The following is an 18381-nucleotide window of genomic DNA, read 5'->3' on the forward strand; positions in this document are numbered from 1 at the left end:
AGCCTACAAGGAAGGAATAGGTAGGCATGTATAATGTGTTGTGAGCGGCTTCTACCTCCTGGTTTCCCCTTCCTTCCTTCTTTCCCAGATTTATGTCACCCAAAATAAAAACAAAACACTGCATATTTGGAGATGGTTAACAACCTAATTCAGGAAATGCACACTTGTAAATTATATGGCTGATCAGGTTTGTTATCTTTATCCTTTTGCTGCTCTTCAGAAATAAATTCACCATTTGTGAGCTTCAATCTGCATTTCCAAATCTGTTCCTCTGCGATGGACTACTCAGTAATAATTTCCCTCATCTATATTAAGCAACTAGAGAATCTCTAGGAGCACAACAATACAGAGTTATAATATGGGCCATATTATTGTGATTATTTATAGTATTTTTAAGTGACTAAATAATAAGTGTGAAATAGTAACCCTTGAACAGTTCATAATCCCTATTTCACCATCTTGAAATCATCAGATCTGGGAAGCAGCACAGGATAGTGGCAAAGGTGTCATAATGTCATTTTCACTCCCAGTTCTTCTTCTTAGTAACTGTGTGTGATCTTGGACAAATTACTTAACCTGCCTGTGCTTCACTTTCCTCATCTGTACAATAGATAATACTACTTATCTCAAAGAATTATTGTGAGGATAAGCAATAATTGTAAAGTACTTAGGAGAGTACCTTACATAGAAAACACTGCATGTGATTTCTTGCATTGACCACTTTCCCTTTAACAAGGGGTGCTTCATAGAATCGAAGTGCTAACAGGGATATAAATTGAACACCTAATAGTTTTTCTCACCTGAGAAAAGACGGTTGTCTATTATATTCAAATCTGTATTTTATTATTCACAATGGCCAAAAAGGGAAACAATCCAAATATCCATCATCAAGTGAAGGGATGAGCAACTGTGGGATGACCCAAATTATGGAACACTACTCAGCAATGAAAAGGAAGAAACTACTGATACATGTACCAGCTTGTATGACTCTCAAAATAATGAGGCCAGATGAAAGAAATCAAACACAAAGAGTATATACTATATGAATTCTTTTTTACAACATTCTAGGAAAGGCAAAATTATAATGACAAGAAAACCAGATTAATTGTTGTCTGGGGTCAGGTGGGGGAGGAAGGGATCAAGTTGAGGGGGCACAAGAGCACTTTAGAATGTGTCCTCCATCTTGATTGTGGCGACGGCTCCATTAGTATACACACCTGCCGATGTTCATCAAACCATACACTTGAAATAGGTGTTTTCTTATTATGTAAATAATTCCTTAATTGAAAAAATTCTACAACTACCATTGATACCACCCAAGCAACATCTCCTAAATGTGCAAACTGTTTTCTCCCTATAAGCTATTACACTGGGAATATATTAAGTTCGAGATATTAGCAGGAATACACAAGAACCAAGTGGGTCACTAAAATGTGGCACTACATTTAGGGATTTAAGTTATAGAGTTAGAAATCACTTCCCTCTCTTTCATTTCTTCTTTTCTCCTTCCTTCCTTTTTACTTTTCTCTCCTTTCTTACTCAAAAGCATTTTCAGCACATTCCATCTGCAGCCAATACTCTAGGCTCTTAAAAATTATTTAGAAAGAAAATGAAATGTAAAGCTTTTACCACAGAAAGGGGAAGGAGCAGAATCTTGGTCAAATTTTTGGGTTTAGAGGAGGCAGAATGAAACCACTGGACAGAAAAGGAATGGCAAGAGATGTTGGAAGGGAAGGTGGAAGAGCTCACAGGTTCTGAAATAAAGTTTTCTGAATGCTACCTTCCAAATCTGAAATCTCATTGAGAAAGGAGGAAAAGGAAACCAGTCTCCATGGCCAAGCATAAGAGGCATTATCTTTGAAAAAAATAGTATAATCCTAGAAATAAAAGGTCTGGAGGAATAACCTAGTCCAATTCTCTCATTTTGCAGGAATTTGGACACAATCTCTCAATTTCTCCTGTGGGTTGGATTAATAGGCATGCAAAAAGTATACAGTCCAGAAACAGGAAGTCTGCCTGAGGAACTAACGTAAGGCATTTCTACTAGGTGGAAACTGGCTGCTTTTTATCATACGAAATGATAAGAATGCACACTTTACTGAAAACAGTGATTGCATGGAAACTTTCTACCTGGTGATTGAAGCGAATTTGACGTAAATTGAATCTACCTTACAGAAGACAACAGATTCTGGAAAGAAATCTGTCTGAAAAGGGGTTCCCCCGATACTCAAAACTTTCCAGGGAGGAAGGAAGGGGGGGGTTGTTTCTTTATACAAGGACCACCGGGGACAATCTCCTAGCTTTCCTGCCTTTCCTGACCTGAAGTCTATTCTGGGGTCGGTTTTGGCAGCAAAGCTCTCAGCACTGAGAACCCTGACTGTCCATTTTCTCACACTGCACACACTCATGAGCAGTATCTGTCTCAGTTTCTGCACAAAGATGACAGGAATCATCCTGCATCTCCTTTGCAGTATTAGGGTTGCCTGAATAACCTTTGTTAAATAAGCACAGGTCACAGGTGTTTTCTTGGGAGGTAGCAGCTAAAATGACACTTAACTGTGCTTCTAATTTGCCTACAAACTTCCCGAGCCTCTTCGAGCGCAGCTGGGGCTTCCTTGCGCTCGGTTACTGCCCTGGCATGTATGGAGCACACCATTTGCAGAAAACAAAAGACAGGTAAGCTTAAGCCCATGAGGACCTCAAAATCGGGGCAGAGGCGATTCCAATCCATTAAAGTATAGTTTATAGAGGATACTGGAAGAAGGGCAGAGTGTGTTAGAGAAATGTAAGATGTCTTCCTGGAGAATTGGGAGTAGGTTTGCAAGCCACCAGCTCAGCTCTTCAGCACTGCCCTCCCTCTGATTTGGCATGAGAAGGAATCACAGATAAATGTATCCACCACCCCCTCCACACAGCACACACATCCCAGCCTAAACTCTGGCAAGCATTTCCAGATTCCTCCAGCTCACCACATTTAGGAGAACATTAAAAACAGCACCGTGGTTTTTAATAACTTTCTGGGTAGAGACTCTATGGGTGCAATGTGCTCTGGCCTCCCTCAGATACCCAACTGCAGACCCAGGCTCTGTCCGTCTCTCCGACAACCAAGGCCATCTCCTGATTCAAATTTAGTTTTTGTTGTTGTTTCTTTCTTTCTTTTCCAACTCACAATTCTGAACAGCGGCAAGATAGCCAGACAAGGTAAGAGCACTGTTTCCTCCAAAGACCAATATTTAATGTTTCCATGTGAAAGGGGGAAATGTCAGAGGCAAATAAAATAAAATAAATCCTCCTGCTGCTTTCTCTCCCTGACCAAATGGAATGTGACCATTTCCATGTGATGCATTCATGGACGCAGAGAATGTGGCCTTCAAATATAGACCTGCTCAAAGGGCAGGGATGGATCCATGTTGAGCACGGCCTTTGGCATACCTGGGGTGAGCCAGAGCTATCAAATGGCGGCCGCCACTCCTGAGTGACATTTAATTTCTGAGTGGCATTTCTCTGGCGAGGCCTCCACTCCAGTCCCAGGAGCTAAACAAAGAAAGAAAGCTACACATGTGGCTGTGAGAAACCGTGGCTCTGGCGAAAGAGGCGCACTAATGTTCGCTTGATCCCACCTGCAATTTTTCTGGTTCCCAAGGAAAGCCGAGCTAGGATTTCTGGTAAGTTCATAAGTTAATGTTAATTTTCAAATTCCTGACCCTCTGCCCTCACAGTCCCTGCTTCACCAGATGAAGGAAAACACACTTAAGCAGAGATTGGGGGGGGGGGGTGTTACAGGAAAAACAAGAAAAACACTGAAAAATCTTTTCATCAGTCACCTTTCTCTTCCAACCCCCCCCCCCCCCCCGGCCCCAGCCGTTCAAGCAGTGTGACTCTGGCAGCCGGCTCCTTACCTCTGAGCAGCTACGGTCGCGGCAGCATCTAGAGCAAAATGTCTCATCACGTTCTCCTCCAAATACTTCTGCTCCCACTTAGTCATATCGGCTTCCAGGGCCAGGATCCTCTCCTCCTTCTCACGAAGGAGCTCCATTAACGCCGTGGCATTGTATTCGGAAACATTGGTGGGCTGAGAGTTGCCCTGGCGCTGGTTGGGGAGATGTGGAGACCCCTCAAGTTAGTGACAGAACCGTGGTGGCCGAGTCCCACTGGAAGAGCCCGCATTCTTGGAGAGGATTACTGTCCCAGCCACTTCAGTTTGGATTCTGATCCAGAAGCAAGGGAAATTCAGATTTCCTCCTAAGGCAACGGGACTCTCTACCTTGGGCTCGAATAGGAGACTCCTTTGATCAGGAGAGAAGCTTGCCATATCCAACTGTCATGCTGCTCAGGAAGTGGATCGGTGGTTGAAATAATCACTATCCCTGCCTGCCACAACAGAAATGGACATTAAAAATCTAAGATTTGGGCCCTACCTTGCCCCTGGCTTGTTGTATGGCCTTAAGTGAGTCATGCAACCTTTTCCGAGTCTTGATTTTCTCCCATCTAAAAATGAGGAGGGGTAAGGGGCACGTGGGTGGCTCAGGCAGTTAAGTGTCTGCCTTCGGCTCAGGTCATGATCTCAGGGTCCTGGGATCTAGCCCCGCATCCAGCTCTCTGCTCAGCGGGGAGCCTACTTCTCCTTCTTCCTCTGCCTGCCACTCCCCCTGATTGTGCATGCTCTCTCTATCAAATAGACCTTTAAGAAAATTAAATAAATAAATAAAAATGAGGAGGAGCATGGCCAGAAGATTCTAAAGACCACATCCAATTCTAAAATGTCTAGGAGTCTATTTGCACAGCATCTTCACTTCTTACAGGGTCTACTGTTATCTGAAGATAAAAGGCGCAAGATAATCGGCATTAAGGATTTTGCTGGGACAGGAAGCAAAGGACGCCAACTTCGTCTTTACCATTAGGAGGCAGTCTGGAAGTAAGGTCGGGTGGGACAAAAAACTGAACGAGGAGCAAAAGTGTGGTTTTTCTCTTCACGTCAGACACCAAATGAAACACAACCAACCAGGCATGATCTCATTTTCTTTAAGTTCTCTATACCTGCTGAATCCTGAGGGACTCCAGTTCCCTCTCCAGCCGTGTCCGCAGACGATGCTCCAACTGCTCGCGTTTTTCACATGCCGCCTGGAGCTGTACGAGGGCTTGCTGCATCTTCTCCACCTTATCTACATACACCTGCTTCTTTTTCAGCTGAAATTCCAGGGTGGGAAAGGTGCAATGCGGGAACAAAAGAGAACAATGGGGTCAGTGATGGCGCTCCCAAATCCAGCCTTGTGTTTAGATCTCTTTCTGTCCAGGTCCAAAAAAAGAATGAATGGCAACAAGGTCCTTCGTGATGAGTGGTATGCTGCCTTGTATTTAGCATACAGAGAATGTGATGAGGAAGAGGAATTAGCAGCTCCCTTTTATTTTTGCTTCTTTCCCCATCTCTCTGTCTTCCACAGACCTAGTTCCATCAATAGAGCCTGTCTTAGATGGCAAGCTTTTAAAATTATTAAAATAATAATCCTGATGGGAAGGTTCTCACCTCTGCTCCTCTTCTCTCTACACTGGAATACTCTGGGGGCAGCAATGTCTTACTTTGGTCATTACAGTAGAGAAATTCTAAAAAAAATAAAATGGGGGGCTCTCCAGGGAGAAAACCTTAATTTGGTATGGAAAGGAAACCCATCCACCCCACCCCCCTCTTATAGGTGTCTCCTCTCCAAGTGACAGAGAACGGGTGCTGAAGGTACAAGGAAGCCAGAATTGTCTTTTTGAAGTCTGTGGTCCTTGTAATTATCCAATATGGTCACCGCTGCTCTCTTGGACAGTTTCTCCTTCTCAAAAGTGAAGCTACCATACAATGGTTTAAGAGTTTTTAATCTCCTCATTGACTAGCACTGCCCTACTAGATATTTATTAAAAGAACACAGGTTAATTGCAATTTCTGCCTCAGTCATGAGCCTGAGTTGATAACAGTGGGCCATAATGTCTCAATTTTATTCTGGGACCCTTAAAGATATCTAAAGACTTCAACTAATGAATCGAACCTAAGACTAAATGAGTCAAACATGATTCTTCCTCTTTCCAAGCCTATGAACTATAACTAAAAGCAAAGGGGGAAGCAGGTTAGGACTAAGAAATTGCGTTCTTTGTACCCTTGTAATTCATAAGCTAAATCCTGGCTCCATTGGAATGGAGGGATGAGGAGGATCTCAGGGCTCTTTACAGAAGGCATATACCTCGTCAACACTTAAGAAGACAGCGTAAGTGCAGCCTTCCCAGCTTGTTAGTCAATGAGGAGGTTCTGCTTTTCATCATATTGGCGGGGTGCCTCTCTTGCTAATAAAATCAACCCATGGACTCTTTCTCAAGCAGAAATTCCTCCAAGCTAGTCACATCTGTCATTATCATTTTCATGGAAGCTGAGGATAAGGATACTTTGACTATTAAGATCCAAATCAAAATATTATTGATAGCCTTGTCAAAAGGAAATTGAAGAATTCAGCTCAACTCTAACTTTTCAACAAACTTCCAAGCCCTTGAGCTACCTAGGCAGATCGTTGCAACGTTAGAAGTTACCTACCCTTCCAGCCTTGCCCACCCCCATTTAGCTGGGGCCAAGCCAGCAGGACCAACCCAACTCCCCCATTGTAGAAACCAGGTAACTTCATAATGGTAATGAGTCCAAATCACTGCTGTCTAGAATGTCCAGTCAGACAGCAAAATCATGTGCTGAACTGTCCTTGTCTTACATCTGCCTTCTCCCCAAATCAGAATTGCTAAACTTTATCTAGGTTGCAAAAAACCTAGCTTATATTTTCCTACCAGACGTGTGGTATGCTTTGCCTAAGTGACTGAGGAAAGAAAACTTGAAAAATTTTTTTCCTATACTTTCTTGACATTTCATTTCATTCCAAGACCTAGTTCAATTAAGCCTTGTAAACCAGTTGAGGTGAGTTGGAAGTCTACACATTTTTATCCACTAGACCTTTCCCTAGGAAATAAAACAAACAATAATCACCATTCTTTCTCTTTCTCTCAGTAAGCTTAACACTTTTCTTTCCTGGGATGGGTGACTATTTGTAACTGCACTGACTAGGACAATGAAGACTGTTAGGCCATGGATGTCTCTGCCTTCCTATTTGCTAAGCTTTGAATAATTGGAGAGCAGGGAATATTCTCTATCTTCACCTTTTGGGTTCTATAATCCTCATGAGCTATTTAAAGTTGAATGCATTTATTTGTGAATCACTCTGAAAATCCTAAGGGAGTAGTGCAATGTTAATGCAGAGGATTTTAACTATAATTACTCAGGCTTACAGCAGTTATACTTAAAGGCAATTAAAGTGAGCATGCAGTTCTTGTCTTGATGGTAAAGTACTCTGGTGTAAGCTCAGAGAACTGAAAAAGAAGCAGTCGAGGGCCAGGTGGATATCTCCACGTCCTCCTTTTCTTGAGAAAGGAAACCTTAATATCTTAGCAAAAGCATCTCCAGTGGTAGGAGTCACTGAGCCAACCCTGTGGAAGGGAAAAGCAACAAAGGCCCAGGGACTTTGCTGAGTTGGATGAAGAGAGGCATGCAGGTGAGACAATATCTACAAAGAAGGCCAAGAAAAATCCAATTACGCTTTGTCACTGGGATGATTATACATAAGGTACCAGGACCACTGCTGCTGGCATAATTCTCCTCCTCCGTCTTTTACAAGAAGAATGGGGACAGCTCACCCATAAATACCAGGGTCACCTAGCAAATGCTTAATCTCTAGATAACTTATGATAAAAAAGGACAACTCTAGGATGCTACCAATGCGAGACCCTACAGATGAAATCAACAAGTCAGCTATATTCTATGTTATGTACTCTATGTTTTCTAGATCTCTTATTTATTTATTTATTTATTTATTTATTTATTTATTTATTTAAGGGGGGGCAAAAGGGGAGGGAAAGAGAGAACGTTAAATAGGATCTATGCCTAGCGAGAAGCCCAACACAGGGCTCTATCTCACAACCCTGAGACCATGACCTGAGCCAAAATCAACAGTCAGACGCTCAACTGACTGAGCCACCCAGGCGCCCCTAGATCTCATCTATATTTAGAAAAGAACAAAGGTCTGTATGGTTTATTAATTCCTCTACTATCATTATATGCTTAACTTTTACCTTCCTCATGATAAATCCCTTTTTCTTTTCTGCCTCTCCTCTGTACACTTATCTGCTGTACTAAGCTCATCAAATGTTAGATCAGTAATTAGGACTTTCTGGGGCCCCAACTTCACCTTCCAGTGTCAATGTCAGTGGTTCCTTCTTAGGTAAAGAGAGAGGCCACATGATGAAATGGTTATGGTTATGAGCTTTGGCCTCAGACTGTCTGAGTTCAAATCCTAATTCTCCCACTCACTAGGTATGCAACCTTAGGTAAGACACTTAATCTCTCTGAGCTTCCATTTATTCATTCATCAACAACATGGAGATGATGATGCTATATACCTCTATAAGGATCAAATGAGGTAACACATGAAGTGCTTAGTAGACCGACCAGTACAAAAAGTACTTAGAGTTGTTCTTTTTTAAAGAAAAAGTTAATGCCAAATCACACAGGCTCTAATCCTTTCAACTTTGAACATTCATGCCAGATAGCCTTGATATGGTTTTCATTATTTCAGTAACTCTCATTATCACATCAGTGTCTAAGACAAACCAAATAACAGACAAATAACAACAAAGAGAGAAACAGATTGATAAACACAGAGAATAAACTGGTGGTTGCCAAAGGGGAGAGGAGTGAGAGAATGGGAAAAAGGGATGAAGGGGATTAAGAGGTACAAACTTCCAGTTATAAAATATGTAAGTCATGGGGATGAAAAGCACAGCATAAAGAATGTAGCCAATAATATTGTAATACACTTATCATGGTGAGCATTTTATCATGTAAATAATTGTTGAATCACTGTGTTGTACACCTCCAGCTAATATTATATGTCAACTATACTTAAAGATTAAAAAAAACCTTAAAGACATTAAAAACACAGCCATTTCCTCCTAGGAAAACATATAAAGCTAAGCCTCGGGACACTTGGGTGGCTCAGTCAGTTAGCATCCAACTGTTGATTTCAGCTGGGGTCATAATCTCAGGGTCGTGAGATCGAGCCCCACGTTGGGCTCCACACTGGGCGCAGAGCATGATTAAGACTCTCTCTCTCCCTCTGCCCCCCCCCAAAAAAAACAACTAAGTCTCAAAAACTTCATATGACAGAGCTTCAGATATCTTTACAGGACAAGGCCAATCACTGGCGGTACAATTAGAAGCAAGCACTAAGTGGCTGCAAGGATGCCATATTTTCTCCAAATGACCTGATTTTAGGGTCACCTCTACTTTATGAGAAATAAATATTTTACTTATGGTCAAAGGTACTGTTTAAGACGCCATAGGCGAGCTCATTTCCCACCACACCACGCACGTACACACACAATCAGATATTTCTATTTGACAGCAAAATAAAAGGAAAGGAACAAAGTGGCAATCAGGAGACTTGGATTCTAGTCTTAGCTCTGCTATTAATGGTAATATGCTTCCCTGTTTTCGGCCTCCGAGTCCCCATTTGTAAAAAATGAGGAGGGTTTTAGGAGTCAGCCAAGCAAACTGGTCAGTGGCAGGCCGAGTCCATCCATCCCCATCCATGTACATACTGGCTATAGATGCCTTTTGGCTAGAATGGCAGAGCTGAGCAGGCCTATGGTCTACAAAGCTGAAACTATTTACTATCTGGGCCTTTGTAGATAAAATGCCAGACCCTGGAGTGATTTTCAAACTGTTCTGTGGAGTCCTTCAGAGGCCACTATGGTAGGTAAGTTGTATCAGACTATTTCTCTTTCATGTGTTTTATATGTTAGGGTTCTACGTAAAACTTCATTTCCAAAAAAAGATTACTACATATATACCATATTACCTCACTCCGTCATCTTTCATATTTAACTCTTCAGCATGGTTAAATAATTTAAGGTACCTAGGACCCCATGGCATTTCACATCTCATTGCCTTTGGGTATGGCATTCTCTCTCTTAGGAGAGACCACTGACCAGTAGGTTTCAAGAAGCAAAAAAAAAAAAAAAAAAAGCTAGATAGATGCTCTCAGATGGTCTCTGATAGTCTTTCAAATTTTCACAGGTATTTTATGGATCTGCTCTTTCCCTTTTCACCTTCAACACTGACCAATAACTAAGAAAAGAGGCAAAACAAAATCCTAGAATTCTGTATGGGCACATTCTTGGAGGTAAAAACAAAATGGAAGTTGTGCCTTAGTTTGTGTGTATGTACATACAAAAGACAGAACATATAATGTGTGTACTCGCCACAGGATCCTAGATGATTTGTTTTTCTATGTCTTCAGTATTTATGGAAGTGAATGTTCATTTGAAAAGTTTCTAAAGCCAAGGTAGTGGCTCAGGTCTAGAGACAAGTACCCATGCACCTCTAGGAGAAGCCAAGTAAATCCATCATTTAAACCAAATTCTCTCTGGATATTCAGTGAATTGGGGAAATCATTCCATCCATTCAAATTTTCTTACCAAAGGCCAATTTTCAAAAACTTGTCAAAGTTCCCCTTCCCTTGCTTTCTTTAATTCTATGTTCTCCTAAGGTGGGTCCTTAAATCACTCTTACTTTCTGTCTTGATATCTTAGACCCACCTTCCCTTCCAACCCCATCCCTACCTCTCACTATACCACAAAGCTCTTATCTATGATAGTGTTTTCTTTTGCCTCTATGCCAATGGTTCTTAACTGGGGGCTATTTCTCCCCCAGGGATCATGCAGCAACGTGTGGAGACATTTTTGGTTGTTACAGCTAGGGGTAGTTTGCTACTGGCTTCTAGTAGGTAGAAACCAGGTATACTGCTAAACATCCCACAGTGCCCAAGACAGCCTCTATTACTACCAGTGAAGAATTATCTGGCCTCAAATGCCAGTAATATTGAGGTCGAGAATCCTTGTTCTACACTTCAGCACTACTGGAGATCTCATTCAGGCCACACTTTCAACAAGTGCTTATATTCACATTTTAATGTTATCATACTCTCTTTAGTCACAGACCTCTAGCTGAGTGCAAGATTTCTCAACTCTGACACTTAATGTGTCCCAGACTGCTTTCATCTTTCCCCCAAAGGCTATCCTTTTATAGTTCAGTCATTATCATCACTTACTCTATTTTTCCAGTCTCAAAATCTTGAAATTATTGTTCTCCCCTCTTTCCTCTGTCCACCATACCCAATCTCTCACTGTTTATTTCTATGTGTTAATTCTAACATATCTCATATTCTTTTGTTTCCTTATATTTTCATGGCCTACATAGTTTTTTTTTTAAGATTTATTTATTTACTTTAGAGCGAGACAGAGAGCACTAGTGGGAGGGGCAGAGGGAGAGAGAATCTCAAGCAGACTCTGTGCTGAGGGTGGAGCCCAATGTTGGGCTTGATCCTATGACCCTGAGACTATCACCCAAGCCGAAACCAAGAGTCAGACAATCAACCAACTGTGCCACTCAGGCGCCCCTTTGGCCTACTCAGTTTTAAGTCCTAATTTCACAACTAAGTTATTACAATAATAACCTAACAGATCTCCTTACAGAGGGAGTTGCCCTCCCCCATCTACACATAAACACATGCACACACAGACACACGCACGCACAGTCAGTTCATCCCGTATACAGTGGCTATAACAGACTTCTTCAAGTAGTACATTATGGCACTGCTTTATTTAAAAACAAAGCAGTCTACTGCTAGCATATCCATTCCAGTAGTATTGATTAGGTACCTACTATATCCAAGGCACCTTTATACCTCCTCTCTCACTTCTTTAGGCCGGAGATATCTCATCCATATCTCAAGATACTTGACGCTTTTCATTTCATCTCCAGCCTGCTATCACACTGTCCCCTGTCCAGTCTAGACATGGCTCTTAAAAATGGTTTTATCAAAATGTTCCTGCCTCCTACTGCCTTAAAATTCAACCAGGCTTACCTTGCAAATAATCAACCTTTGTATTAGTCTGATCATTCCCCTTTCTTTCTTTTCCTTTTTTCTTTCTTTTTCTTTTTTCTTTCTTTCTTTCTCTTTCTTTCTTTCTTTCTTTCTTTCTTTCTTTCTTTCTTTCTTTCTTTCTTTCTTTCTTTCCATGTTTTTCATCTCTCCTCACCATATCACTAAACTGCCTAGTTTTTCCTTTATTAATCTTACCTGATCCTGATTGCTGCTTTTCTCAAAAGCCTCTCATAATGTGTACTCTGTTATGTGTCATTGTAAAAGATTTTGTTCATGTGTGGATTCATTCATTCATTCATTCAACAGATATTTACTGAATGCTTATCATATGTCAGGCCCTATTCTACATCTGAGAGCAGTAGTGATGTAATGGGAAGCAAGACAAAGTCCTTGCCCCATTGGACAGCAGTATTCCATAAGCCCCGTAAGGGCAGGGACCTTCTACTCCTTTGCATCTCTCTGAGGTTCTAGTTCTAGTTCATTGTTCACTACCCTCTTGGTGCCCAGTTAATATTAATCAGCTGTCAAATAGCAGAATACAAATGAGCATAGCATAGCTTAGCTATAACACTACAAATATACCAACAATAAACACACTCATTCATCAATGTATTTACTTTGTCTGGCAAGTCAAGGGTTTCCAGTCATTCTGATTCAGAGATAAATTTTTAAAGGGAAATCATAAAGTAGGAAGAGCAGCAGAAAGGCAATCCAATGAAGAATAGGGCAAATACTCTCGAGCTCAATCAATCATATTTTTCCATTGCACTTCTGCAATAATTTGAACCCATTCCCAAGCATTTGGCAGATCTCTTAACCCCCTTCTGACTCAGGAAAATCTGATCCCTGCAAATGAATACCACGTGATGGCATCCCTTCCCTCCCTCCAACAACTGTGGACGTCTTTCACATTTATTTTTTTTTAAAGATGGCTATATGCAAAATTACTTCTCGGGCCCCTAAAGCTACCCATTTATCACAGCCATTTGCAAGGAAGTCATTTAATCATTGGCCTTTTTCATGCATGCACTGGTGGACAAAGCATAGGGTAGGATATTTTGGAGTTAAAAGACCTGGGTTTTGTCCTGGATTTATCACTAACTGTATCATCTGTTTGCACTCTAATTTCCTAATCTCTTAAAAGAAGACAAAACTTGCAAGGTTCATGGTGGGAGATACAATAATAGATTTGGAAATGTTTTTGAAAACTTAAAAAAAAACACGTAGGGGGTAGGGATGAATAGGCAGAACACATAATTTTTAGGGAGTGAAAATACTCTATATGATACCATAATGGTAGATACATGTCATTATACATTTATCCAAGCCCACAGAGGGTAAAACACTAAGACTGAACCCTAATATAAACTATGGACTTCGGATCACTGATGTGTGAACATAGGTTCATCAGTTCATCAGTTGTAACAAATTTGACCTCTCTGGTGGGGGGGTGTTGATAATGGCGGAGGCTGTGCAGGTGCGGAAGCAGGGGGTAGATGGAAAATCTCTGTACTTTCCCTTCTATTTTCCTGGGAACCTAAAACTGCTCTGAAAAAGTGAAGTCTTAACAAATAAGAAAAAAATATAGAGATGGATAGGTAGAGCAGTAGGCTATTATTATTGGCTGGATGAACACCATCATATGCATACACTTCACTGGCTACAAGACACTAAAACTAGTTATACAGAACTAAGTTCAGTGCCATCGAGGACATCCTTCATCATGTTTGATTTTCATCTTCCATTCCATTGCCCCAATTCCACTGACTGTGTCACAGATGTCACAGTTTAAGTGTACTTTCTTTGCTCCACTCCTTTGTACAACTAGTTCATATGCTGCTCCATGACCATTTGGTGATTTCTGTGTGATCTGAGTTAGCCTTACTCAGGAGCCCCTGGCTCCAAGTAAGAGTTCTCTCTGAAGCAATTTGGTAACACTACCCTGGTATTAGCAAGCTGCCTCTGTCCATTGCCAAGAGGCTGTGGTCCACTGGTGGATATTAAAAGAACTGAAGAGTAGAAGCCACCTCTAGAAACTTGCTACCAAGAGAACGGAATTCATTCTAAGGAGGCTAAAGAAATTATACAAGGCCTCCAATTTGGGAATTTAAAAAGTGAAAATCATAGGAAAAACTGAGAAAATCAAGCTCTGGGAGGTCACTCCATCTCTACTTGGGGTGGGGACATAATTTAACATATTGGGTGGAGGAACACCTACTTCAAAAAAAAAAAAAAATGCTGCCAGGGCGCCTCAGTGGCTCAGTGGGTTAAGCATCCGACTCTTGATTTCAGGTCAGGTCATGATCTCAGGGTCATGAGACTGAGCCCTCCATCGGGCTCCGTGCTGGGCGTGAAGCCTGCTTAAGATTCTTTCTCTCTCTCTACTCCCCCTCAGATCTCTCTCTCTCTAAAAAAAATGCTGCCATAAATATGGGAAATGTCATCCTTAGATGAAATGCCCTTCAAATAAGCCAATAATCCATCAGCAGAACACCCTGGAAGATTCCTGGGTAGATAACATACTTTATCTGAATTCTTATCAACATTTGAAATGCACACGTAATTAGTGCCCTCAGATCTCCCATCCACATTTATAATCCATCATAAGGACTGTGTGAGTTTTACCTACTCACACAATATGCTATTGTTTGGAGACAATTTTGGATGAGACAAAAATATCTATGCCTAGCACATCTTCCTCTAATACTGGGAAAGGAGACTAGTTATGGTAGTATGTGGATAAGCATGACAGCAGAAAACTGTCCATCTCCAAAACCAAAATGACAAATCAAGTAGTGGCAAGGAAATTACAAATAAGAAAAAAATATCAGCCACAAAAGAATAATGGTGGAAATGGAAGGAAACCATATGAATTTTGTTTTGAAGAATTGAGCGGAGTGGCGAAAGGACACTGGGAAAATGCACTGCGACCAAGAGTTATCACTGTGATGTCTAAATCATCACCAGCCACTGCAGTTCAGAAAAGGTTAGCACTTGGGCCCCTTTTCCCTGAATCTCTGTGGCCGTCATTTTAGCCTAAAGCCAAAGAACGAGGCTCACTGGCTTTTTTTGCCAGCCCTCCCACATTCTGCGCTTTCCCTTCCAGGGCACTCTGCTCAGTAAGCAGCCCACCTGCAGCATCTTCCCTCTTTGATCTTGCCAGGGCCTTTTTCCCACCATTCCTGAAACAATTACCCAAGCAGCGGCTCAGCTCTGGATCATCATAAGACAGTAGCCAGCCAGACGCCTGGGCTGCCTTGAGCCTTGTCAGTGGATATGCCAGGCATCTGTCGAAACTCTCCACTGAGGTCAAATTAGTGGTAGTTGGGGGGAGGTGTTGGGGGAGGTCCCTTTGCATGGGAGAATTCCACGGTTGCTGTGGGACACAGAGTTCTTTTGACTTGGAGTTTAATGAGCCTCCACTTCAATACAACCTACGTGTCCCAAAAGATAAGGGCAAGGATGGAAAGGCACCATTTACCTTGGCTGCTACTTGCTGCATAGGCTGCAGATTGGTGGCAAGATCTGGATGGTAATGTATCATCAAAAAACCAGGTGTCTCCTTTAGTAAAATTACTAGCCCCTTCCAGCAAGATACCTCCCCAGATGTCAACAGAGCAGGGTCCATCAGAGAATCTCTGCTAAGCTTGGAAGAGGAAGTTGTGATTGAAGGAGAAGGTTCTCTGTAAGCCTGAGGCACATTTCTGTATAGAGCTTAGAGCACAGTGAAGAGTATCATGGGGAAGAGACTTAATGGGATTAGAAAAATGAAATGAATTTTAGGAAGAGCATCTAAATGAGGACTTTGTACAGAGAAAGACATAAATACATGCAAGGGTCCTCGGACCATTAAACTAGTCATAATCTTTCCCTGGTCATCTTCTTTTTAATTGAGATATATTTGACATATAACATTATATCAGTTTCAGGTATACAACATAATAGCTCCATATATGTATTGACCCGACATTGCACTTAGTAGGCTAAGAAAATACTCCCTAGACCAACGACTTAATTTGGGGAAGTTTCCCTAAATCTCATTTGCTAAGTAGACTACAGAGGTTTCCCTTGATAGAACTTCTAAGCAAAACTCATGGTACCATTTGTAAGCATAACTAAATTCTCTGTTTATACCAGGCATAGCAAATGTCTGACATAGCCCTCTGTCTTCAAAAATGATTTTATGTGAGCTATCTCCAACAGATAGAGGACTACATTTTCGATTCATGAATACCCTTCTTGATTTAGAGATGTTCACTAATTTTGCGAACATTGAAGACTCCTTACTAGATTAGTTTCAGAGCTACCTTCCGTAATGTTCCATACCTAAAAATTTTACCCCAGATAGAAGAAGCCTAATGGGGGTTGAGTCGCAGCAGATGAGCAAAACTTCAGTAACCAATTCCTGTATTTGAGACTAAGGAAAAGGAATGTTTTCCTTTGAATATTATAAAGGAGATAAGGCAAATACCACCCAGGAGCAATCCCAGGTCTGACAGGCTGCTTAAGGCAGAAAAGAAAATAAAAATCAGTGGATTTTTCCTGAGACATGGTTTTAAGCCCCTACATGTGCTAGAGGTGACCAGGCTTGAGAGTCCGGAAGACATTCCCTGAACTCTGCCTTTGCGATTCCATTGGATAGAAGTCTCCCAGCCCGCTCTCTCCATCAAATGTTCCACCTTCTTTAGCAACGACAACTCAAATTTCCCAACAACTAGACTTTGAGCAAAAGTACAAGTTGGACAAGGACTAAAAAATTAACAATAATCGATGAGCTCATTTAAGATATCTGGCCACGAGATGCCATGATTGAATCCTAGCCCAATTTTCAGAAGTTCTTTTTTAAATTGTAAATCTATGTGTTTCAAGGGCAGGGCCCTGGAAAATGACAAAAAATCTCTGGAACGAATGCCCAGAAAAGCCTCAGAAGCCAGAAATATATTTCAGGCAACTGTTGCAGTGAGGGCTGCCCAGTGGGAACTACAAATTAACATCCTCTCCTTAGATGTATATTGTATATTATTTTCATGATTAACAACCAGTTACCACTGAGCCCTAGGACACAGCAAACCAAGATGGTTGTGGGTCTTTGTTCCCACTTATCTCCTACTGGATGGGCACACTTCCTGGAGGGGCCACAGGGCTGTGTATACACCCCAATCTCAAATCACTCTGGACAAGCTTCTCATAGTCTTGTTGAAAAAGAGGGGCTCAACGGGTGAAGCATTTTTTGGTAAATGAAAAGATGCAGGGGTTACTAAATCAGAACAAGCGCCCACATTTTCTCTTTGGGAATGGAACCAAAGGATGATTCAGACAGGGAGACGAGCAGCAAGGTCTAGGGAATGAAGAGTCACGAGATTCCAGTTTTATTCCTGGCTTTACCCAAGACTTGCCATGTGACCACCAGCAAGCTACTTCTCAGCCAGTCTCCCAGTTTTCCCTTCTCTAAAAGAATACAGTCTTATCCTTGTCCTGTAATTTATCCTGTGATCTCCTCACAAAAAGGGGAAGTAAAAGCATAGATGAGGTGTAGCAAAAGGTTAAAGGGTATGCTCCTTAGGTCTGAATACCAGAATTATACAAGTATTCCTGATGTTCAATAAAGCAACTTAGCAGTATTTTTGATGTAGACAGCTGATGAAGCAGGACATTAGCCGGATTTTATGCAACCTGAAGTTTAATGATTAAGCAAATCAGGTCAAGGACATCATAGGTTAGGTGACATTACCTTCTGGAAATGTATGAACCCACAACCCACAAGCATTTTTTTTAAAGATTTATTTGTTTGAGAGAGAGCAAGCAGGGGGAGGGGCAGAGGGAGAGGGAGATGGAGTGAATCTCAAGCAGACTCCCTGCTGAGCACTGAGCCCACACAGAGCTCCATCTCACAACCCCTGAGATCATGACCTGAGCCGAAATCAGGAGTCAGACACTTAACCGACTGAGCCACCCAGGTGCCCCTCCAACAAGCATTTTAATCCCCACCCCAAAAAGCAAAGCGTATCTGTAAGTCAGGAGATCTCTAGGAACTAGAATCATTCTTACTGAGGAAGAAGAAGCAGGCAATGAATGAAGGTAGGAAAGACAGCTCATACGTAAAAGAGCCACAATGCTGAGGGCTTGGTCACTAAACACTTAGTTTTTGTTTTTGTTTTTTTTTTGGTCCCAAGTTTATAAAGCTTCTAATTTGTTGCAGTGGAGGCTATTTTTTCTCTTAAAACAATTCAAATTTTGGAACAGTTAGTGAGATGTGAAATTTTCTTCACCAAGTTACACTTTGGCTTCAGTTTTTGCTGGAACACACCCATTCCCTGAAGTACAAAACATCGACGAGTTAGTAGTACTTCAATACAATGACAAC

General features: G+C 41.6%; 1 protein-coding gene across 7 annotated transcripts in view; it reads right to left on the minus strand.

Annotated features, from left to right (window-relative positions):
• AMOT (angiomotin) overlaps positions 1 to 18381 on the minus strand; it is a 61832-nt gene that overhangs the window by 10242 nt on the left and 33209 nt on the right. For all 7 annotated transcript variants that reach the window (XM_044392092.3, XM_044392091.3, XM_026478851.4 and 4 more), the window contains 2 exons: positions 5038 to 5187; positions 3900 to 4090 (listed from right to left, as the gene is read on the minus strand). In XM_044392092.3, the coding sequence (XP_044248027.1) occupies positions 3900 to 4090; positions 5038 to 5187 (341 nt within the window). The remainder of the gene's footprint in view (positions 1 to 3899; positions 4091 to 5037; positions 5188 to 18381) is intronic.

The sequence above is a fragment of the Ursus arctos genome, chromosome X (genome assembly GCF_023065955.2).
Source record: "Ursus arctos isolate Adak ecotype North America chromosome X, UrsArc2.0, whole genome shotgun sequence".
Lineage (NCBI taxonomy): Eukaryota > Metazoa > Chordata > Mammalia > Carnivora > Ursidae > Ursus > Ursus arctos.